This window comes from Wyeomyia smithii, chromosome 1 (assembly GCF_029784165.1).
Source record: "Wyeomyia smithii strain HCP4-BCI-WySm-NY-G18 chromosome 1, ASM2978416v1, whole genome shotgun sequence".
NCBI lineage: Eukaryota > Metazoa > Arthropoda > Insecta > Diptera > Culicidae > Wyeomyia > Wyeomyia smithii.
Window position 1 is genome coordinate 18,329,876 of NC_073694.1, and position 22,813 is coordinate 18,352,688.

A 22,813-nucleotide genomic window follows, 5' to 3' on the forward strand; every position below is an offset into this window, starting at 1 on the left:
ATTAATTTTCCTCAAATGTCTTTCCTGAACATTAACAAACATTTTAGTGAGATAAGAATCATATGTCATCGCTTTGAATTTTGATTTAGAGGCAAATTTAGCACAGAAAGTCATAATTTTGCATGTTTTACGTAGTATTGTGAATGATATTTCAAGTTTTAGTAATTAGATACCTATTATTTTTTCTCAAATGTCTTTCCTGAACATCAGCGAACATTTTCATGCTAAAAAACCTGCATGTCACCGCTTATTATTTTTGATTTAGAACGATTCAAAATGTACTGTACACCTCAGAGACTGAGGGAATAATATCAACAAGATCAAGCGTTACGGAATTCCATTTTTATATAGTAGATGAAGAATTTACGCCTTTTTCAAATTTTATGCTTGTTATCGACGGCATACCTGCTTAAGTGGCATCTGATGTTTTCTGTTTAGTTGACTCAAGCGATTCTACAATTACGACCGAAATGGTATTGGCTGCAGCTAAAAAATGTAAACGGTCATATTCGGCATGTCTTGGTGAAATGTCGGCTGTCGTATTTATCCGTTGTGCCACCGCTCCTGTGTTTCCGTTATGCTACATTTCAACAAGATTTTTTTGCAAGAAAAGTTTCCTCCAATTTGGAAGCAATCGCTGATGTGCTAAAACGATGGATAAAAAGATAGATATTATCTTTGCGCCAATAATCTTTCTGCTGAACAGGTAAAACCGCTGGACACCACGACATACATTTTTTACAAATTTGCAAAGAAACAATTCCGTTGTTCTGATGCAGCAATTGAAAGTAAACGTAACCAAATACACTGTTAACAAAAATTTCGAATTTTTTCCTGCCGCATCTGTAAACGATTAAATGCTTTCTGGCACTTAGCATTATATTTCCACCACTCTCAACATGAATTTATGCCTGGCCGCTTTTTTGTATCAACTTATTGCAGTTTATCTAGTGATGAGACAGTTACATAACTGTGATGTTTGCTCGAAATTGAAAAATTGGGGGAGAACAGGTTGTTTAGCGTTTCGTTATTTTGGCGGAGGAGGAGTTATATCATGCGTTGCTTATTGTTTCATAGGCGGGAGAAGTCTGAAATCTAGATTTTTAGCATTACAAAGCTTGTGTACGACACCTGACTTGAAACTGTGTTTGGAAGTTCGAACTATCGAAGACTGCCGAACTTTTACTTTTATTGAACACTTGTTTGACTCAACGAAGAGTGCAATTTTCTGAGCAAAACGTGATTTTTAAAAAATGTTCATTGTTTTCCTTCGATTTTTAAATGAAGAATAAAAAACTGCTCGAAATACCTTAAATGACAGTTCTCTCATATACCATACATGGGTGAAATGTCATCTAAGAGCAGTTTTTTTATTCTTCATTTAAAAATCGAAGGAAAACGATAAACATTTTTTGAAAATCACGTTTTGCTCAGAAAAAGCGGCTTTTTCAAATAATATATCAAAACTGGTATAGCTTTAGGACCCAATTAGGACTTTGGTCAGATAAGTTTCAGGAAAAAATTATGAAGTATGTTATACACAAGTTCACTTTCGCCCGACTCGTGAGATTGTTTGAAGAAGAATCGCCAGTGATACAAAATAGAAACTGTGGCATGTTGCTTGAGTGTGTGATACCTGAACTCATCAGGAATCATCTCGTCGAAGGCACGATTTGGAGTAACCAAAACCTGCCACTAATCAATCTTTGAAAGTATGTGGAATCAATTTTAAATTCCCATGCCTTCAGTATTCAAAATAATTAAATGAAGAGCAAAAAAACTTTGACTCGAAACCCTGCTGTCAATAAAAAATAACTGTAAATCATCTCTCACAACAACAGAAAGCTACTCGTTCATAAAGTAAGTGCCAGGGTGGCGAAAACCTAAAAAATTAGAAAATATCAGGAAATTCATTCTGCGATCAGGGATAGTAAGGAATCAATTAGGAAAAAATTGACCGAGATACTATGCAGATTAATGAACATCATAATTTAATTAGTAAGGAATAGTAGAACCATCAGTTACGAAACTACGTATAGTAAGGTTCACAGAGGAAAATAGAACATTCCTTCGAAAACGAGACTAAAAAATTTCAGGGATATTTTTTTTTATTTTAGGGAATGCCAGGGAATTCATTTGTGAAAAATTCTTCGCCACCCTGGAGTGAAAAATATAATTATTTCAAATCAAACTTCCAGGATGCCATTTAAAATTGTGCAGACGTGCGAGGACGGCACCCAGTGCCTCACCGTCGTACCATCCGGCTTGGAGTGCGACGGAATCCTGTACTGGCCAAGCACCGCCAACACCAACGCCAAGCTGATTCGTAATGAATATTCCATACGGACGGTCAAATGGCAGCAAATTCCGTGCACCAGGAAGCGTGAGTTCCGCACACAAGCAGAAGCAGAAGCCGAGCTTGCAAAAATGGAAACTTTTTCGGACACAGATACGCTTCCCACAAAAAAGCCTCGCATGGAGATCACGCCGAATTCGACCAGCCAAAAACATATCCGCAAGGATTTTAACGAATTTGTTTCTACTGGTTTGTTGCAGCCAAATCCAGCCGATCAAGAAGAAACGGCAAAGCGAACGGTATGTTTTAATTTTGAATGTATGTTACAAAACATAACCTTAATTTCACTGCAGGTGAACCAAGATTCAACTGGAGCCTCAAATGGCGGAGCAAACGTAATCCAGTCGATCGATCAGTCATCAATAAACATCATTACTGCCAATCAAGCTGTCATTATTGGAAATCAAACAAAGATCTTCGCCGCTCTTGCCCAATTGAAGACAGGTTTAGATTTCCTGAGCACCAAAGTGGAGAAAATTGAATCTCTTCTTGTATCTCGAAACGACGTTTCGCGCGTTGCTACCGAAGTAACCTTCAAGCCAGTCGATTCAAAGGAAGCACTGGATGCCCTGGAAGCTAGTCTGGGTGACGACCAAGTCATGGCCAGCTACGTCAAAAACATGACTTACATCTGCGGCTCAACTGGCAGGGAAAACGGCCTCGACTGTTGCTATCTACTGATCGACCACGTAATGACACGGCAATTTCTGACACAGTGCTCCTGGACAGGAATGTCCAGAGATTCTACACCGGCAGAACTCACCGGACCGGTAGAGTCACAGCAGAAAATTCCGTTTATAGTTTACACCAAAGTTCGTAAACTGTTCCTGACGCTGATCCTGCAAGCTGACAGCGCCTTTACCGCGGTTATGTGTGATGCTTTCTTCAAAAAAGTGCTCAAAAATAGCAAGCAACGTTTGCTGTCGAAGACGGTTTCCAAGCACAAGAATCGCCCGAGAAACCTGCAATACAGTGTCCGCCAACCTGAGCGCTGATTTAATGTGTAATAAATTACAGCTGCTATGAAGTTTTCTTTTTCTCGTTTACAGTTTTTAATGTCCGTCTTCATCAGAATAGCTCACAGTGTATGGGTAAGGGAAGATATACACACTAAAACGTTTCTGGTGGGAGTCTCTCCTTTTTACATTCGATTGACGAAATATCGTACAATGAAGTAGCACTCAGTTTACTATCAGATTTCCGCGTTTTTAATTTGGACTATTGTTGTTGGGTTTGAAATTGTTGATAATAAAAGAACGTCTACTTTGATGGACGTGTGTAACAAGAATGAAGCAATTTTATGTCAAATAGTCATGGCTTACTCTATTGAAGTCTTACAATCCCCCTTAAAGCATAGTTTACAGTTCCAAGCGAAGTGAAAAAGTTGACAAGTGAAAAAGCGTAAATTTTCGCTTGCGAAATCTGTCGTGAAACCCCGTTTGTGGAACACGCAGGTATTTCACCAATCTGCAGTTTACAGTTTAAGTGAAGCGAAATTCACGAGTTTACACTCCGAGCGAAATGAAAATTGGCTGCAACTGACAGAATATAAACGCACGCAAGTTTTCCCTTGCTGTTGCTTTTTCACTACTGTTTGCATGCGTGAAAAAAGTAAACCCCAGTGAAAAAGATGAGATCCACAACCTTCGATTTCGCTGGATCGAATTTGTTTACAGTTCCAAGCGAAGTGAAATTTTTGCAGGTTGCATTTTTCACGAGCGTGAAAAAATGAACATTTTGTATGAGATTTTCACTTCGCTTGGAAGTCTAAATAGGGCTTAAGCTAGGCTTGCAAGGGCTTCACGATTCTTGTCTAACTTCACGTGTTATAGCGACTTCGCAAGTCCATTGGCTAGTTGATTATTAATGATGGTAGATGACCACACCTCACAAATTGCGTAGTCAGTCCACTCCCCCACTACGTTTCACACAGCAGCTGGAAGCGCCAAATATTCCCCCTCGCATGTTGATAAGGCGATCGTCGGTTGCCGTTTGCAGCACCAAAAGATCATCCACGTTCTTGATCCAGTGATATAGCATCTTTGATACGGATAACTCTGATCCCAAAAAAGTTCTTTGCGGTACCCAGATCCTTCATGCGGAAATTTTCATCCAGAAACGAAGGCGTGCCGTTTTTCACAGATGTTTGGAAAGAACATGACACCGTCGACTTCAACGGCCCCGAAGATCATTCGATTTTTCATACCTTTCTAAACTGTCAAAATCAGCGATGCCAACCATTTTTTTAAAAAAGCTGGAAGAATTCTAAATAAAAAACTGGAGAAAACTGGATATGTAAATTTGAAGCTTTTACGTAAATTTATTTGATTTTCGGTTCAAAAACGCTGCACCGTATTATTGCATGTAACCAAAAAGGCTGAAAAAAATTTTTTACTGTTGGAGATTATAGTCACTGGCGTACTTGAAATTGAGTAGATTTCGAATAAAATCTTACAACCGAGGGGCATGAATGCACAAAATACTGAAAAGACCATACATGTAATGGGAATGAGTTCAAAAAATGTGGTGATGAGCAGAAAACTGGATATAACTAGAACAATTTTCAAAAACACTGGAAATATTCAACCTTCAGCAGTTTCGCTGGCGATCTTCAAAAAAACTGGAAATATCCAGAAAAACTTGAGGGTTGGCTACGCTGGTCAAAATAGTGAGGTTAGACCACATTGAGCAATGATGTGAGAAGAAAAACTTATCTAAGCTAAATAGTCATGGCTTACTATGTAACCCTTACACGTTTCTTCTAATTTCGACCTATACATATGTCCATAATAAAACTGTGAAAATTTGTTCAACAAATATGCCGTAAACGTAAACATGAAGTACGTATTAAGGTTCGAACTGAACAAAGTTTTCCCCAGTTAGCGCTCTACAATCTATCAGACGCTTTTCTTCTTTTTTCAGCGATGCCGATACTCTAGTGCCGACTAACGCTGATGCTGATGATAAGAAGAGTGCCGTCTCTAAAAGTCACAGCTGTAACATCTGTGCTAAACACTACGTAAGCAGAAAATCTCTCACAGCCCACATCAAAGTGCACAGCCGGAATGAGCGGTACGAGTGTGACAAGTGCAGTAAAACCTATAGCAACCCAACTTCGTTAAAAACACACATGAAAAAGCACGGAAGCGAACCAAGGAAACAATGCAGAGTTTGCGGGAACGTGTTACGGAATGATAGTGACCTGGCAGCACACGTCGCCAATCACGTCAAACATGTTTGCGACTTATGTGGCAAAGGGTATTTCAAGAAAATCCGCCTCGTAGCTCACATGAGATTGCACACCGGTGAGCGACCTTTTGTATGTGAAACATGTGGCAAAACATTTGCCAAAGAGGGCAGTTTCGCCGCTCATACGATGACTCATGCTAAGGATAGACCATTTAAATGTGATATATGTGGAAAAGCATTCACCGTCAAAGCGTATCTTACCGGGCACATAAAAACGCACACGCATAAAACGAACACTGATCGTAGATATAAATGTGAAATGTGTGACAAACGATTCGCGTACCAAAATTATCTTATACAGCACAGGAAAACACACCGCACAGAGCGTGTGCACGGCTGCGAAATGTGCAGTAAATCCTTCAAAACGAAAAATGGTGCAAGAGCTCACATGATAAAAGTGCACAGCTCTGGGCACCCCTATATGTGCTCGATTTGTGGAAAGGAGTTTCCGTATCCCTGCCTGCTCGAGCAGCACACGGCTTGTCACATGAAAGAACGACCTTGGCAATGTAAAACGTGCGGTGCATCATTCAAGTCAGCTAGGATGCATTGGGAACACAGAAAAGAGCACGCGTGTGCTTAGTCAGAGTGTGACAAATGCTCTGAGCACTGAGCATGAACCGGTACAAATATACGATGAGTGAAAAACTTTACGATCCAAGCAATACATGAGAAGAGTACATCTCAACGATTTCTCGTCAGATTTACGAATTTATCGAGTATGGAGAGATCGGATTCACACATATTCACTGAAAAATTTTGAAAAGATAGTTTCAGTTATTCCAGTTATTAAGAACTACGGATTATTGAGAGTGAGCTACAAATTTTTGCGATTCATAGAATTGAATTTTTCACTTTCCTTCTCTTGCTAAGATGTTGTCTTTTATTTGCGTTTCTACTATCTGCGAGGTCCCGCATTTTCGGGGGAGCAGAAAATGAAAACCCGAAAAAGGCTTAAGTGCTGTAATTGTACATAGTAATATCATAATTTAACTATGTTTTTCATTGTAAATACACCAATTCTACATTGAATATCATTGTTCAGAACAATAAGAAACACTGTTTTTATCATTTTCACTATGAACAAGAGGGGTTGTTATGCATCTTGACAGCAATTTTTCAGGCATTTCTCGTACATTCAGAAGTCATTGACAATGTTTTCCATGGGAAAATTGTTGTTTTGACAAAAACCGTTAGCAAACTTACATTACAGTGAAAATCATGATGTATAGATACATGGTGTAACGGTATGCCAGAACGCATAGTCAGCCATGTTGAAAAATCAGTTGACATGGTATCGATTTGTTTACAAATAATAACTGATCTTCAGCTGCAGTAAATTTTACAAATTGTGATTTTAAAACACTAAAAGGTGGACTGAAATTATTATATAATTTACCGAAGATTAATAATAAGATACCTATCATGGCAAGTAATATTCTAGAGTTGTCGGAAATTCTGTCTTGCAACCGGAGATATTTAGTTTGCGTTCGATTATATTTAGTACAGCTTGAGTTTATCGTGCAAATTCGGATTCTATCACACACACATAACCCTGCTTATTTTGTGCTGAATTCCGTTAGTAATAGTGCGCCGTATCATGGTCACTCGAAACCTGCGCAGAAGTTTAAACCAATGCTTACCGGAACGAAAACCGAGGCAATTATTCGGTTCATCTCACTTCGAAGGATGATGTCGTACCAATGAAGAACATTTTATACGGTTCGGAAACACAGTTCGACATAGCCGATGTTTACGAACTCGTACCAAATCATTGCTGCAATTTGCATCCTATGCAAAACCTGCGACAAAAATGTTACGCAAAACTTCAACTTGGCCGAATCGGAAAGTGTTTTCTTTCCAAAATAAGTACAGATAAACCGTGTTATTTAATAAAGTATTCAATACTACGAAGTTTATTTTTTCTTTTTTTATTTTGCTGTAAAACCAAATCACAAGAGATGCAAATTGGATAAAACAAATGTTCATGGTTAAAGGCACATTTAGCAAGCAAGACTCCAAGAGGTTTCCGGTGAGGCCATCGATAGGTTTTCTTCTTAACTTCATAAACAGTACCATCACTAAAACAGTTGAAAGAAAGATAGCTGTGGCTGGAAACTCGAGGAACATTTTTTAGTCTCAATTGTCATCATGACCACATCCACCATTTCCATACTTTTTCGAACTATTCTGTAGCTTGGTAGATTTCGCTGATAACGAGGAAATGTTCTGATCCGGTAGCTTGGCTAACTTGCTAAAAATCTACAACGTAAAAGATTAATTATTACTCAGTACCTACCAAGCAATATAATCGCAATAGTTTAACTTACCTCTGTGTGTTTCTTGGTGAACTGCTTGACCGTATGCTCTAGAATCTAAAGAATCTAGCGTGTAGATTCTCGGCAACATTCTTCCACTCCCTTCAACTGAAAAAATAATCTAAAATAGCCCACAAACATTTCATTCAACTGAAGAGACATCGAAAACAAATGCAGTGTTGTTATTAGAAAAATTGCTAGCTGTCACTTAGCGACGTTTCGTCTCCACCCCTCCAGTGCAAAAAAACTACCTCACCGCGCGCCTAGTTTTTGATCAAACCGTTACACCATGTATTTTGTTCATCATGGTAAAAATAACAGGTTCTCACCGCAAAACACATCCTACTTTTTTTCGGGAAGCCATCACTGTGAAGCAAAGAAATTTGAAATAGGCTTTTATAGGAAAATCACATCAACGGAAAAGCGCTCAAAAAAACTCGTGATATCAACCATTCAAGCTGCGAAATTGTAGCGCTTAAATATTTTTTAGTACTTCTTTTATGACATCAAAGACTGTATTTGATTTACTTATGATAACAGTTTACAAATGAACAAAACTGGCAACTTTGCCAGAGTCATTCACCAAGTACGTCGGTAAGTATTATCACAGATAACAGATATCCAAGCTAGAACAAAAAATTCGCGAAATCGTGTGTAAAATTTCAAATTCTTACTTGTTTGGAATGCTAACGACATCTTTCTGCAACTTGCGACTTTAATCACTTTAGTGATGGCAGCGCTGGATTATAGTCAAAGCTGCCAGACGCAAGAAAATTCTCACAAATAGTAGAGTCGCTGTTTTTGCAACGATATAACACTGTTTTTGTGAGGTTTGTGTATTTTTTTTTTCATATCAACACTAAAACAAACAAATTTATCGCAAATATAAACTGGGATTGAATAAAATTGTCGATTATGTACAAATTACGACTGCTCAAAATTTCTACATTAAAAAACGGCAACGCTTCTTATTGAAATAATATCGATAAGAGCTGGAAAACTATCGATTTTATCGAATCATTGACCACTAAGTGTTCTTAGCGCCACCATACTGTGCATTGCGACATGCTGAAAAACTGTTGCGTCTTTTTACACATGAAGCAAAATTAGCTTGAAGGTCTGTTATCTGGGGTATTATATTCATATTGGTGCTTATTACGGGAGTCACTTCACGGTGAAATCAGAGTGAAGTGAACAAAATTCTATTACGGGACTCACGTAAGTTAGAAAAACGTCGCAAAGGGACATCTGCTGCGGAATCTGGGTTATTGGTGCTTATTACGGGAGTCACTTCACGGTGAAATCAGAGTGAAGTGAATGAAGTCCTATTACGGGACTCACGTAAGTGAGAAAAACGTCGCAAAGTGACATCTGCCGTGGAATCTGGGTGAGTGTCATATCAGTGAAGTGAGAACGAAAAAAGCGACGTTTCGCGTGGAATTATTTCACGACCATTTTGAACGGTGGAATGATTCCACAAAGATGCCATAAGTCTTAAAATTGATTGATTTGTGATCTAATGGTAAATATTATATTTATTCTTTAGTAACGAAGGGAATCAGAATTTGATCCCTGCCTTAGAGCGGTCAAATTTTCATTTTTTTGCCCGATGAAAAAAATGCAAATTAGTTCAGGAAATTTGCAATACCGAAAAAAACATTTTTTTTGATTCCGAATGTCTTAGAAATGCAGAACACGTCAAGATCTGGTGTTATCTAAAAAAACGGGAAAAAAACGACTTTTTGGGACTTGGAAATTTTTGAGCTGGGAAACAATCTCATTTCACTTGTCCTATTCTCAATTTCACTTCACTGTCAATCACACCCCACGGAGGTGATTCTTGTCACCTCACTTGAGGTGGAATCGGGAATAGGTCTAAAAAAGTGAAGTGAGAGTGAAATATATTTCACCGTGAAGTGACTCCCGTAATCAGAGCCGGATTTATGGGGGGGCACATTTTTTGGGCCCCCACAAATCGACAAAAAGATTTTTTTTCTTTAAAAATGAGATTTAATCAAAAGTTCGATTTACAGTAAGAAAATTTGAACAGACCATTTCAATCTGACACTTTCCTTCAGTGTTATTTTTTCGCGAGCGCCAATATCACAACTACATCCATAAGAGTTCACCTTGGATCAGCGTTGCCAGGTATGCAGATTTAGCTGGATTATCCAGATTTTTGAACATGTATCCAGGTAGACAGATTTGATGTCCAATTATCCAGATTTTTCATGAATGATCCAGATTTTATCCAGATTTTATTTTCTCTGTTCCGCAAAAAGGTCATCACTTCAAAGTTGGCGCGAAATTTTGCAATTTTGTCACCTCAAATTTTACGTACCCCAAGACTTTTACCCGAAGAATTTACCTTTCACCCCACGAAATGACTTCCAGATTTTTAAAAAAATGACCTGGCAACGCTGCCTTGGATTCTCTTGGAATGACACACATTAACACACCATTTGAATCGAACCAGCGCGCATTAAACGCCTAGAGTTAAAGTTTGGCCGACTGTCACTAAAAGCGCCAATCGAACTGTCAAAACTCGTTCCAATCGAACATCAGCAATGTTAAAACTATGATGAAAAACCCAAAATAATCCACCTAGCGGTCAGACTCAGCCTTTCTCATTCAAACATATTATGGGTATTCATGTCGAGCTCGTAAACAAATACCCAGCCGTAAAAATACTCACCTCCATTGACGACTAATGGAAGATACACAGTTTACGGCTGGGTATTCGTAAACGAGCTCGATGTGAAGACCCCTATTATTTGTAAAGATAAATTTTCATGAATGCTGAAATCCAATAAAGGTATATTCACTCTTTGGGTTCTAAAATATTGCTGTTGTAATTGAAGTATAGAATTTAAAATTTGACGTAATGTTAGTGCTTAAGAAACAGCGAAATAAAAGAAACGACTCTTAATTTCGAACAATTGAATCACGAGCGATACCAGGGACGTTCAAATAGTACGATACCACATTTAAATCATGTTGAGGCTATATAAAGCAGGTATAGTTTTAAATAGTCTTTGAATGTCTTTTCTTTCCAAAACTTTTGAACCACATATCAATTTGTTATGAAGTTTGTTATTTGTAAGTTTGAGAGATGACTCGTTCGTATGACACTAGTTATGTTAAATAAGTCGTGTAATCTTTGTGATAATAGACTTTCGATGTTTTAACAATTTAATACATAACGGTTGCTTAAGTTCGATTATAATCAAATGAAAAGGGAAGGTATAGAGCAGCCAAACTTTGAAACCACGTGTTCAATCATAATTCACCAGTTAACCCTTAACTAGCCCGTTCATCTGATGTCAATATTGTTCAAATCGGTTGTGTAGTTTCTAAGATAATGAAGTTTCGTGATTTTCACATTTCGATACATTACAGACGAGGTTACAGTCCGGTTACAGCAAAATTCAATGGGGTGTTATGAGGCAGCTAGACCTTTCATTTGACACTAATTTTGTGGAAATTGGTTCAACCATCTCAGACCACAAGATCAATCTTCATAAAATTCGAAAGTTAAGGGTTTTTTAGGTAGCCCGTTCATTTGAAACTAATTTTGTTCAAATCGGTTGTGTAGTTTTCTAAGATATTGATGTCTCGTGATTTTTACATTTTGATACATAACCTCTAAACTAGAAATAGTCTTATAGGGCAACTATACCTTTCATTTGCAATTAATTTTATTGAAATTGGTCAAGCCATCTCTGAGAAAATCAAGTGACACACACATACAAAAAATACTCAGCTCGTCGAACTGAGTCGAATGATATACGACATTCGGCCCTTTTCAGCACTTTTATACCTTTAGTTTTTGCAGTGTTTGCTATACCTTTCTAGGAGAAAGGCAAAAAGAAATGACTTTTAATATCGAACAATTTCATCACGAGCGATACCGGGAACGTTCAAATAGTACGATACCACATTTAAATTATTTTGAGCCCACATATATCGATCAAAACAGGTATAGTTTTAAATAGTCTTCGAATTTCTTTTCGTTCCATAACTTTTGAACCACATATAGTTGGCGTGCGACCAGACCGAGCCAAGCGCCATTTTCTTAAAAATTGAGTTATTAGCACCAGTGGATGTGCAAACTGATGATTCCATGTTCCAGGTATGGTCTGGGCGCACGCCGACCATATCAAGTTGTTATAAAGTTAGTTATTTGTAAGTTTAAGTGATAACTCGTTCGTATGACACTAGTTATATTAAATAAGTCGTGTGATCTTTGAGATAATAGACTTTCGTTGTTGTTACAATTTAATACATAACGGTTGCTTAAGTTCGATTATAATCGAATGAAATGGGAACGTAAAGAGCAGCCAAATGAAACCACTTGTTCAATCATAATTCATTAGTTAACTCTTAACTAGCCCGTTCATCTGATATCAATATTGTTCAAATCGGTTGTGTAGTTTCTGAGATAATGATGTTTCATGATTTTCATATTTTGATACATTACAGACAAAGTAACTGACCGATTACATTGAAATTCAATAGGGTGTTATTAAGCAGCTAGACCTTTCATTTGACACTAATTTCGTGGAAATCGGGTCAGCCATCTCTGAGAAAAGTGAGTGAGTTTAAGTAGTCTTCGGAATATGTTTCTTTTCATAGCTGGATTTCACATTTTTAAACATAACAGGCGAAGTAAAAGTCCGATTGCAAAAAAAATCACTAGGGTCTTATGGGGCAACTAGACCTTCCATTTGACACCGATTTTATGAAAATCGGTACAGCCATCTCTGAGAAACATGAGTGAGATTAAATAGTCTCGAAAACACGTTTCTTTCCATAACATTTGAACCACATGTCCAATCTTTATGAAATTCAAAAGTTAAGGGTTTTCTAGGTAGCCTGATCATTTGAAATTAATTTTGATCAAATCGGTTGTGTAGTTTCTGAGATATTGATGTTTCGTGATTTTTACATTTTGATACATAACCTCTAAACTAAAAATTCGATTACAACAAATTTAATAGGGTCTTATGGGGCAAATAGACCTTTCATTTGAAATTAATTTCATTGAAATCGGTCCAACCATCTCTGAGTAAATCGAGTGAAATTGGGAGAGCGTTACATACACACACATACACACACACACATACAGAAAATGCTCAGCTCGTCGAACTGTGTCGATTGATATACGAGATTCGACCCTCTGAAGCACTTTTATACCTTTGGTTTTTGCAGTGTTGCTATACCTTTCTAGAAGAAAGGCAAAAACTGTTGACTGTTTGATTGGAACTTTTCAGTGACAGTCGGCCAAACTGTTACTCTAGGGCTTTAGCGCGCATGGGAGGTAAAGCAGAGAAAGAAAATAACCCACAAGTTTTTTTAATGCATTGCTTTTGCTAACTTGCCCGAATCAGGGATACCAGATGTGCTTTGCAAAATGTAGATTTTCTGAGCTCGTGTGCAGATTTTATTGACCTGCAGATGTGTGTAGTTTTTTCCTAGTTCCTATTATTGTCAGAGTCGTCTTATATTTGCGCAGTCTTTCTCAAATTGTGTGCAAATTTTTGCCTGTGGGTCGCATTTTTTTCAAATTGCGGTAGTTTCATCTTAAAATTTTTTTCTTGATACCTAAGTATCAAGAAAAAAATTTGAAGATGGAACTTATTCAAAATAGGTTGCGTGCGACTGTGAAGAATGAAAGGCAGTCAAACTTAGCATTATTAAGTTTCGAGTACGAGTATACTGAAGAAGTTGAATGTTGATTATTTACTTATTAAGTTTTCTGCAAAAAAAACTCGTAAAGCATAGTTTACAGTTCCAAGCGAAGTGAAAATTTGACAAGTGAAAAAGCGTAAATTTTCGCTTGCGAAATCTGTCGTGAAAACCCGTTTGTGGAACACGCAAGTATTTCACCACCCTGCAGTTTACAGTTTAAGTGAAGCGAAACTCACGAGTTTACACTCCGAGCGAAGTGAGAATTGGCTGCAACTGACAGAATAGAAACGCATGCAAGTTTTCGCTTGCTGCTCCTTTTTTCACTAGCGCTTGCATGCGTGAAAGAAGTAAACCCAAGTGAAAAAGATGAGATCCACAACCATCGATTTCGCTGGATCGAATTTGTTTACAGTTCCAAGCGAAGTGAAATTTTTGCAGGTTGAATTTTTCACGAGCGTGAAAAAATGAACATGTTGTATGAGATTTTCACTTCGCTTGGAACTTCAAATAGGGCTAAAGAAAAAATTCTAACAATTTTTTTGGTAATTTTTCAATAGCAAATAAATGCTTTTAACTCGTACGATAAAAAACAGTTTTGTTTTATTTTGGGGCCCCCACTATAACTGGGCCCCGGGCCCCCACAATCGTAAATCCGGCCCTGCCCGTAATAAGCACCATTATGAGTGTCATATCAGTGAAGTGAGTACGGAAAAAGCGACGTTTCGCGTGGAATTATTTCACGACCATTTTGAACGGTGAAATGATTCCACGAAGATGCCATAAGTTTTAAAGTTGATTGATTTGTGATCTAATGGTAAATGTTGGATTTATTTTTCAGTAACGAAACGAGTCAGAATTTGATCCGTGCCTTAAAGCGGTAAAATTTTCATTTTTTTGCCCGATGAAAAAAAGGCAAACTAGTTCAGGAAATTTTCGATACCGAAAAAAACATTTTTCTTTGATGCCGAATGTCTTAGGAATGCAGAACACGTCAAGATCTGGTGTTATCTAAAAAAACGAATAAAACGACTTTCTGAGACTTAGAGATTCTTGAGCTGGGAAACAATCTCATTTCACTTGTCCTATTCTCAATTTCACTTCACTGTCAATCTCAATGGGCGTAGTCAGAATTTCGAATAGGGGGGGGGGGGGGGGGGCAAGTTCTTCAAAATTTTAGAAGTAAAAAATTTAATTTTTTCACTAACACTAAAATAAACTAAACTGTGGAGATCGAAGTAAAGCACGAACGCGGACGGGCGCAATTTTTCTACTGCGTCACAATTTTCTCGCTAAATATTTTTAATTTTTTTCTTTTTGGTTGAAACAGTGTTATATAAAGTTACTTCTCACCGAAAATCGCCAACGTACCTTCCGTATTTGAAGAAACAGTCGATATTAGTCAACACGCAGGTCGCAGTATTAGTCAAAGTGCATGAAGATCAAGCGGATTAAAATGCCTCTTAAAACTTAGGAAGTAATCGAAACCGCCATAAGGAGAAGTTTTCGCTACAGGAGCCAACGAATGTCCTAAGAATTTTTCTCTTTAATTTATCCAAGCTGAGTGATACTCGACAGATGAGTATGATCGATTAAGGACACAAAATAAGGATTGACTGAATAGGATCTGGATCGAATTGTAGATGGTGAGAGCGTTCTTTTTCTAGCTTAGTATTTTTCTATAATTATGTTTAATATTAATGCAGTACGGGAGGTGGATTTCTGCAGATCTGTATCGCGTTGTTGGTAGAACTTATTAAAAGTACAAATCAAACTAACTCGATAAAAATTCATCGGTTTGCTAGTACATATATTAAAACAACGGATTCAGATTCAGCATACGTTCTCGTTACCCCTTGCCTACCATGGCAAATCCTGAATTTGTCTCACCCCATCTTACTACAACAAATAACGGTTTTGATCGCGAAATAGGCTTCTGAACTTTCAAATTTATATTTCGCGTAATATGCATCAGTTATCATAAAGTTACCAGAGCTGTACCTTATTAAAACAATTCATATCCTGTAATACTCGTAGAGATGCAGTGGTACCCGCGGTCTCTACACAAAACGAGTATCACCATCCCTTTCCTTCCCAAGTAGTACCGCCTTTTGGTCGTGGCCGGCGTCGTTATTGGTCAGTGGTAAAAGTTTTCAAGTACTGGCTGTGTTAGTGTAGACCAGACTGGACTAGACTAATACTAAATTAAACTAAACTGTAATTTAATTAACACTAAATCTACCGTAGAAAGATAACAATAACAACGTCGTTAACTAAAAAACATCTTCCTTTTATCCTCCGCAAATCGCTCCAGCGCTAATTCAGTAAATTTTCTACGATTGTTGTTAACCATCTGCCGATCAACACTCAGCAAGCAGAGAGCACTCAACCATTGTTGACCTCAGCCAGGTTTTCACCCGACGTAATGTGCTGAACGAGAGCTCAATCGTGCTTGTTTTACATGGTGGAACAAGTTCAATTTTAATTGTTTTCTCAGTCGCAGGTAAGAACGAACGGGCTTCAGCAAGCAAGTCTATAAGATCCCGGTCTTCCAAGTTCTTACCGTCTGCTCTCATGCATGACTCATGCTGCAATGTTGATACCAGACTTCCACCTCTCCAACAAAATTGTTAACGTCATAAAAAAATACGAAAGCTCCGGTTTTGCACTTTAACTCTTCTAACGACATGCGTATTACGTTAGCAGGATGCAGCGAGGACAACGCGCAGGCAAGTGTACTATCTTCCATGAACCGTGTTTCCTGTGAGGTTATTAGAGAATTAAGGTAAGGAATTGCCAATGCTCGATTCCAATACTAAGCTAGTTGATGCAGGTGGGTTTGCCCGGTACTTTTGCCGCTGCAATGTCCTTAGTGGATCAACTGAGAAACCTGTGCAATCCACGCAACATAGGGCAAGCATTTCAATCAATTATTTTTGATCTGGCTGATATTTTACACAGATGTTTCAATGGGCTAAAAATGTCGTTTCGTGCTAACGCATGCGTTAAAAAAATGGATTTTTTTCGGATGGTGGTAAAAAAATAACTAAGACAGATAATTAGGTTTGATTATTTCCTATGGAAGGTAATTATGCTAGCTAACGTGCAGAAAAAAATCTACGATCTTGCGTGCGGAATTTCGGCAGTTAACCAGAACGTTTGCCATGGCGGATAAAAACATGCGTGTAGGCATGTTTTTAAATTCATTTTTCATTTTATTTATCAATTCCTCCTCAAATTTCGCGACAAAATTGTTGGAGTAGATCTTACGCTTCAGGCTTGCCAGAAATCTTCGACGAAACGCAACTTGGGGACGTTGGGCGGGTTCACCAACTTGGGAACCACATCGACATTTAGCCGTTCCATCTCCTCAAATGATCGCCTCGAATAGTGAGCCGTCTCCAGATCCGGCCAAAAAACCGTGTCTTCGGTCTTATGGTATTTTTTGGTGAACGACGCTACTTCCGGCAGGTACTTCGTACTATAAATTCCCCCGTTCCCGGCCAGTTCGGAGCAAAAGAAGAGCAGCTTTGACATCCCCTTCACGCTGATTGTCAGCCACAGCAGCACCGTCTTGGGGAACTTGGTGTGTAAAAGAAATTTCACCTTAGTGCTTACTTCTTTCGTGTGGGAAGTAAAATACAAAGTGCCCTACCAGTAGTTGCCATCCAGAGTGAGACAGGTCTCGTCGTCCATCACCACCGCCACGTCGTGAATTGCCGGGAAAATCGGTTTGACCATCTTATTCAGGCGCTGCCGCTGCGTCATTGCTTGCAGCTCCGAGACTAGTGAACGGACTGCTTCCTAACATGTATGGCCAAGCGCTCGCAGCGATGTTGCCACTTTTCCCTCGGTCTTCCTCTTCAGCATTTTTTGGAGCTTCTTGTCGCTCAGGGTTGTCGGCCGTCCGGAACTGGGCTTTCTTTCAATGCTCCGATTGTTGTCCAATAGTGCCAAGATGTTGTAGATGCCGGAACGGGCGTATCCGGTGTCCACGAACTGCCGCACGATGTCTGTTTTCGACGCGACGTGGGTACCGTTATTCAACCGGGTAAATCAAATTTTTTCTGATGACTCATCGGGTAATATGATTGATGCTGCATGCGTAGTTTCGCCAGTGTGTGTAAAGGTAAACCCACGAAAAATTGGCAGTTTTTGTTCATTTTTTTTAGCGCAAACGTTATTAGAGTTATTGAAAAAAAAATTTGCACCAATGCCAGCGATTAGGGGGGGGGGCCACGGACCCCCTGCCCCCCCTGGCTACACCTATGAATCTCACTCCACGGAGGTGATTTTTGTCACCTCACTTGAGGTGGAATCGGGAATAGGTCTAAAAAAGTGAAGTGAGCGTGAGAGTGAAATATATTTCACCGTGAAGTGACTCCCGTAATAAGCACCATTTTGACCGGTGAAATGCGACGTTTTTCTCACTTATGTGAGTCCCGTAATAACACTTTATTCACTTCACACTGATTTCACCGTGAAGTGACTCCCGTAATAAGCACCATTATGAGTGCCATATCACTGAAGTGAAAACGGAATAAGTGACGTTTCGCGTGGAATTATGTCACGACCATTTTGAATGGTGAAATGATTCCACGAAGAAGGGATAAGTCAGGAAAATTGATTGATTTGTGATTTAATGGTAAATATTAGATTTATTTCTCAGTAACGAAATGAATCAGAATGCGATCCTTACCTCAAAGCGGTCAAAGTTCCATTTTTTACCGATGAAAATAATGCACGCTAATTCATGAAATTTTTCAATCCCGGAAAAAAATTTTTTTTGATGCCAAATGTCTTAGAAATGCAGAAAACGTCAAGATCTGGTGTTATTTAAAAGATAAAAGAAACAGAAAAATCGATTTTCTAGCACTTATAAATTTTTGAGCTGGGAAACGTTCTCATTACACTTGTCCTATTCTCAATTTCACTTCACGGAGGTAATTTTTGTCACCTCACTTAAAGTGAAATCGGGAATAAGTCCAAAAAAGTGAAGTGAGCGTGAGAGTGAAATATATTTCACCGTGAAGTGACTCCCGTAATAAGCACCCTATTCCCGATTCCACCTAAAGTGATGTCTACAAATGCCTGTGCTTTTCGATCCCAGTCAGAGCCCTACCGCTGAACGGAAATCGAAGGTCATTTTTTTCTCATTCGATTTATTCACTTCCCTCTGATTTCACCGTGAAGTAACTTAGTAATAAGCACCAATCAAATTGTTCAAGTATCGGATGGAAGCAAATGTTACCAGTGCTACTGCTGCGTGTTGCATATTACCGATGTGCGCCTGAGGGAAAATTCTGTTCGTGCTTAAGTTAGCTGGCAGTAGACAGGAGCAAAATGTTTTAGAATACACTCGTTTGGGGTCAAGCTATAAATTTCAGTCATTATTCTCTTTCAACTCTCTTTTTTAATCCGGTCCGGTCCGGTCGGGTAAATAATCGGAACTAGCACATTCCGGTCCGATTGGCTTCGTTCCGGTTCCGGTCCGGAGTCCGGTCCGAAGTCCGGGAACAAAAGTTGCCAGTTTTTTCGAAAGCGTTATTTTAGTGAAAAATTATCATAAAGACTTTTATGCATATTGGAAAGTGTTTGACTGAATCAGAACAATAGAAACTATATTTTGCAATTTGTTTTTCAATTTTTTCATTATATTTTTTTTTAATTGAAAAATGAGTGTAGTAACAAAAAATGCTGGTTCTACAATTTTCCTAGTTTTGGAACATTTATTTGAGCAGAGCTGATACCGACTGAGTGACTCGAAAATAGAAACTTTAGAGACCAAATGTCTGAAAAAAAGAGACCTAAGAGAGACTAGAAAAAAACCGAAAAGAGACCAAAATGTGACCATAAAAATAAATTTATAAAGAAAAAATTCAGACTTAGAAGCGAAAAAAAAACTATAAAAACTAGTGTTATAGAACTATGAAAACTATATCACCCTCATCTCTTTTAGTTGTTCGTCGACTTGAGCAAGTTCCTGCATAAAGTTCTGCACAACTTTCTCTTTTTTTAATTCCAAACCGTTTGCAACTTTCGCCTTCTCACGATTTTTTGCGTCCATAAATTAATCCGACACTTTGAATAAATGATTTACAGAAAGTATTATCAAAAATATTTCGAGAAAACCTAAAAATCCGCGTGATAAACCACAAAAATTTCAATATTCGCGTTAAAAAGGCGCGTAAAAATCACGCCAAAAATTTCGTAAAAAAGAAACGAAATGAGAGTTTTTCAAGAACTCGCTGAATCTTAAAAGGATTTCGCGTCAACTCGACTGAGGGGATGCTAGTAGCCTCTCAAAAATTAATGAAACTTTGTAGGTGTGAAGCCTTACTACCCGAAGTAACTTTAGAAAATGTTTGCTGTACTAACATTTGTAAAAGGCTGATGTTTTTGAATAAATCGATATTTCTGAATTACAACAAGTAATATGAAAGTTGTCAAGGGATGACTTTTAGAAAAGTAACTGAACTTTAAAAAAAAAATTGTTAAAATTGATTTCAAGATTCTATGCTAATTTTTTTTAAACATAAAGTTATGTTAAAAAACGGGTTTTTCAGATTTATTTCAAAATAAGTTTTTCAGATTGACAATTAAGTTGCCTAAAATTCATTTGAACAAAGAAAAAAGTTTGTCTAGCATTTTTTTTGTGTCCTTCTGGAAGTACGGTAAGGTACACGGAGGCAAGCTGAAATCCGGGCAAGATGAAATAAGAGCCATCATTTCGGTCGTTGATGGTGTATCCAACTGTCAAAGTCGTTCAAAGACATTGAAGTTACTATGCGCAAGTTGTGTTTTGGTTTACTATTAGCTCTTAGTCAATTAAGTGAAAACATTTCTACAAAAGGTTAAATTTGCTGGGGAAAGTATTATGTTATACATTTTTACCGAAAAACTGGTTGTCAGTTGAACATTTTGTGTTGATTGAGTGTAATTATATAAAAAAAAAATGCACAATAAGTCTTTATTTCGGCAAAAATTTTCATCATTTCAGTTTGCTCATTACATCTTCGCCTCTGGGGCAAGTTTAAACGAAGATTCAAATAAACTAATTCTACATCGTAATTGGTTATCTTCATCTAGAACCCATCATGGTCCGAATCGATTTTCGAGATTTACCACTTCAAAATTTAGTGTTGCTATTTGCCCTACTATTTTTTCGATAACTAAAAAGCATCAATAATGTTTAGAACCAATAAATCGAACTTCCTTTTTCTGGAATTTTTAAGGTAACTTTCAAATTGAACATTGAAAATTGTTTCAACTAGCCCCGTGTTACCTTAATGAGTTAGATATAAGTTGTTCAGGAATGACTTCTAACGAATTGTCTGAACGTTCTTTTGAAAATATTGAAAAAAAAAATTTAAGATCCTACACTGAAAAAAAGTTAACACAAAAAGTGACCTCAAAAAAATTGGTCATGTCGTATTTTTTTAAAATAAGTTTTTCAAATAAAAAATTCAGTTGCCTAAAACACTTCTGAAAAAGCAACAGTGGGCACTTTTAAAAAGAAAAAAATCTCAGACAATTTTTTTTGCGTTTTCACGTTTTTGCCTCTGGGACCAAATCCGTTCTGCACAAGAGTTTCTAGGAAATTTCTGAATTTTTATTTAAAAACATTGGAAAAATAAATTTAAAATAGTTTTTTTTCCTTTCGTGTTGCTACTGTTTGTTTTTGTTATAGAAAATTCTGAATTGACGGGAAGTGCTTGGTTGTACTGAAATAAAGTTAACACAAAATGTGACCTCGAAAAAATTGGTCATGTCATATTTTTTCAAAATAAGTTTTTTAAATAGAAAATTCAGTTGCCTAAAACACTTCTTGAAAGCAACAGTGGGCACTCTTAAAAAGAAAAAATTTTTTTTTGAGTTTTCACGTTTTGCCTCTGAAACCAAATCCGTTCTGTATAACATGAGTTTCTTGGGAATTTTTGAAATTTTGAGATCCTACACTAATTTTTTTTTTCAAAAACAAAAAGTAGTTTTAAAAAATATTCGTTCATAACAGATTTATTCAAAATAAGTTTTTTTAATTAGATAGACTATTTCGTAGCATACATTTTTTTTGCACAAACCAAAGCGGACTATAAAAAAGAGTTCTTCCTTTTCGTGTTGCTACTGTTTGTTTTTGTTATAGGAAATTCTGAATTGACGGGAAGTGCTTGGTTGTAAAATGATACGTTGAAGAAATTATTGAGAGGAAGAAGGGCAAAAAGTGCTTTTAAGACCCCCAAAGTTGGCGCCTATGATTACAGCTGTTACAGCAGAATTAAGTTTGATTACGCAGGTCTTGCTGTTGAGCCGCTGTCGACTTTGGTTGAAACCAACAACCAGCTTTTTCAGAACCGGCAGAATCAAGCCAATTGGCTCACAGGTTTTCACGTTGATACTTCCGTTCAGACTTCCTGAAATCTCGCTCGCACAAAGAAGAGACAGTGTGCTTTGCGCTACAAGTCTCGTTTCTCATTCGGTCGCTTCGTGCTGTGTGCAGCGTGTGAGCGAGAAAACTTACCGTTCGTACGAGCCATGTCTCGTCACATGGGAATTTTTTTGCGACGTACACGAAGATACCTCGTCTCTCAACTTAACGAGTGCGGTGCATGGGCGACGCGTACTTGAGACAGCTTGCGTGCAAAATCTCGTAAGCTCGTCTCGCGAGCTTGCCTCGCATGTTGCTTTGCGCTAATGGTGCGAAAAGGAAATTGATTTTGCGCAGAAAGATACAAGCAGGGGTTTTTATGTTTTTTTTTATTTACGGTGTTATAGCAGCATGCATCAAAACACCGTTAGAATTATCAATGATATAACCTAGCTCATTTATTTATCAATTCAAAATTCTATGATTTTTCGACTTTTGTTAACATGAATTAAGAACGTTTTGTTACTATACTTATTATGCTAACGGTACGAAAATGAGTAATATTTTTCTTTTCACCGGATGCAGAGTGTTACGTTGGTTAACAGAAATGTTTCTTTCGTTGGTTTAGATGTCATTGACTATCTTATGATAGAACTCTGTTTTGTAGTTCTAAGGATAAAAAATGTGGTTTGAAATTACAACATAAGTTTTTCGGGAGTTAAAAATAGTAAAACCATTAAAATTGTTTATATTTTCTAGTACATGTTGATGTTGGATAGAATTTTCTAATTGAGTACACTAAAGTCGCTTTTTATGCGGGGGATACATGCCGCGTAA

The 22,813-nt window shown here is 37.7% G+C and overlaps 2 protein-coding genes across 4 annotated transcripts in view; both read left to right on the forward strand.

Moving 5' to 3' along the window:
• The window catches only part of LOC129733991 (zinc finger protein 728-like), a 77,200-nt gene that overhangs the window by 24,025 nt on the left and 30,362 nt on the right, over positions 1-22,813 (forward strand). The window contains exons 2-3 of one of the 3 annotated variants that reach the window (XM_055695653.1): positions 2,199-2,595; positions 2,650-3,644. The exons of 1 other annotated variant lie outside the window; for it this stretch is intronic. In XM_055695653.1, the coding sequence (XP_055551628.1) occupies positions 2,199-2,595; positions 2,650-3,351 (1,099 nt within the window). In that variant the 3' untranslated portion in view covers positions 3,352-3,644. Of the gene's footprint in view, positions 1-2,117; positions 2,596-2,649; positions 3,645-22,813 lie in introns of those variants that run through there. One more of the 3 variants, XM_055695656.1, reaches the window with a different exon arrangement.
• LOC129734004 (gastrula zinc finger protein XlCGF8.2DB-like) lies at positions 5,103-6,627 on the forward strand. The gene is made up of 2 exons (XM_055695685.1): positions 5,103-5,196; positions 5,279-6,627. Exons 1-2 carry the CDS (start codon positions 5,192-5,194, stop codon positions 6,186-6,188), a joined length of 915 nt encoding a protein of 304 aa, XP_055551660.1. The 5' UTR covers positions 5,103-5,191; the 3' UTR covers positions 6,189-6,627.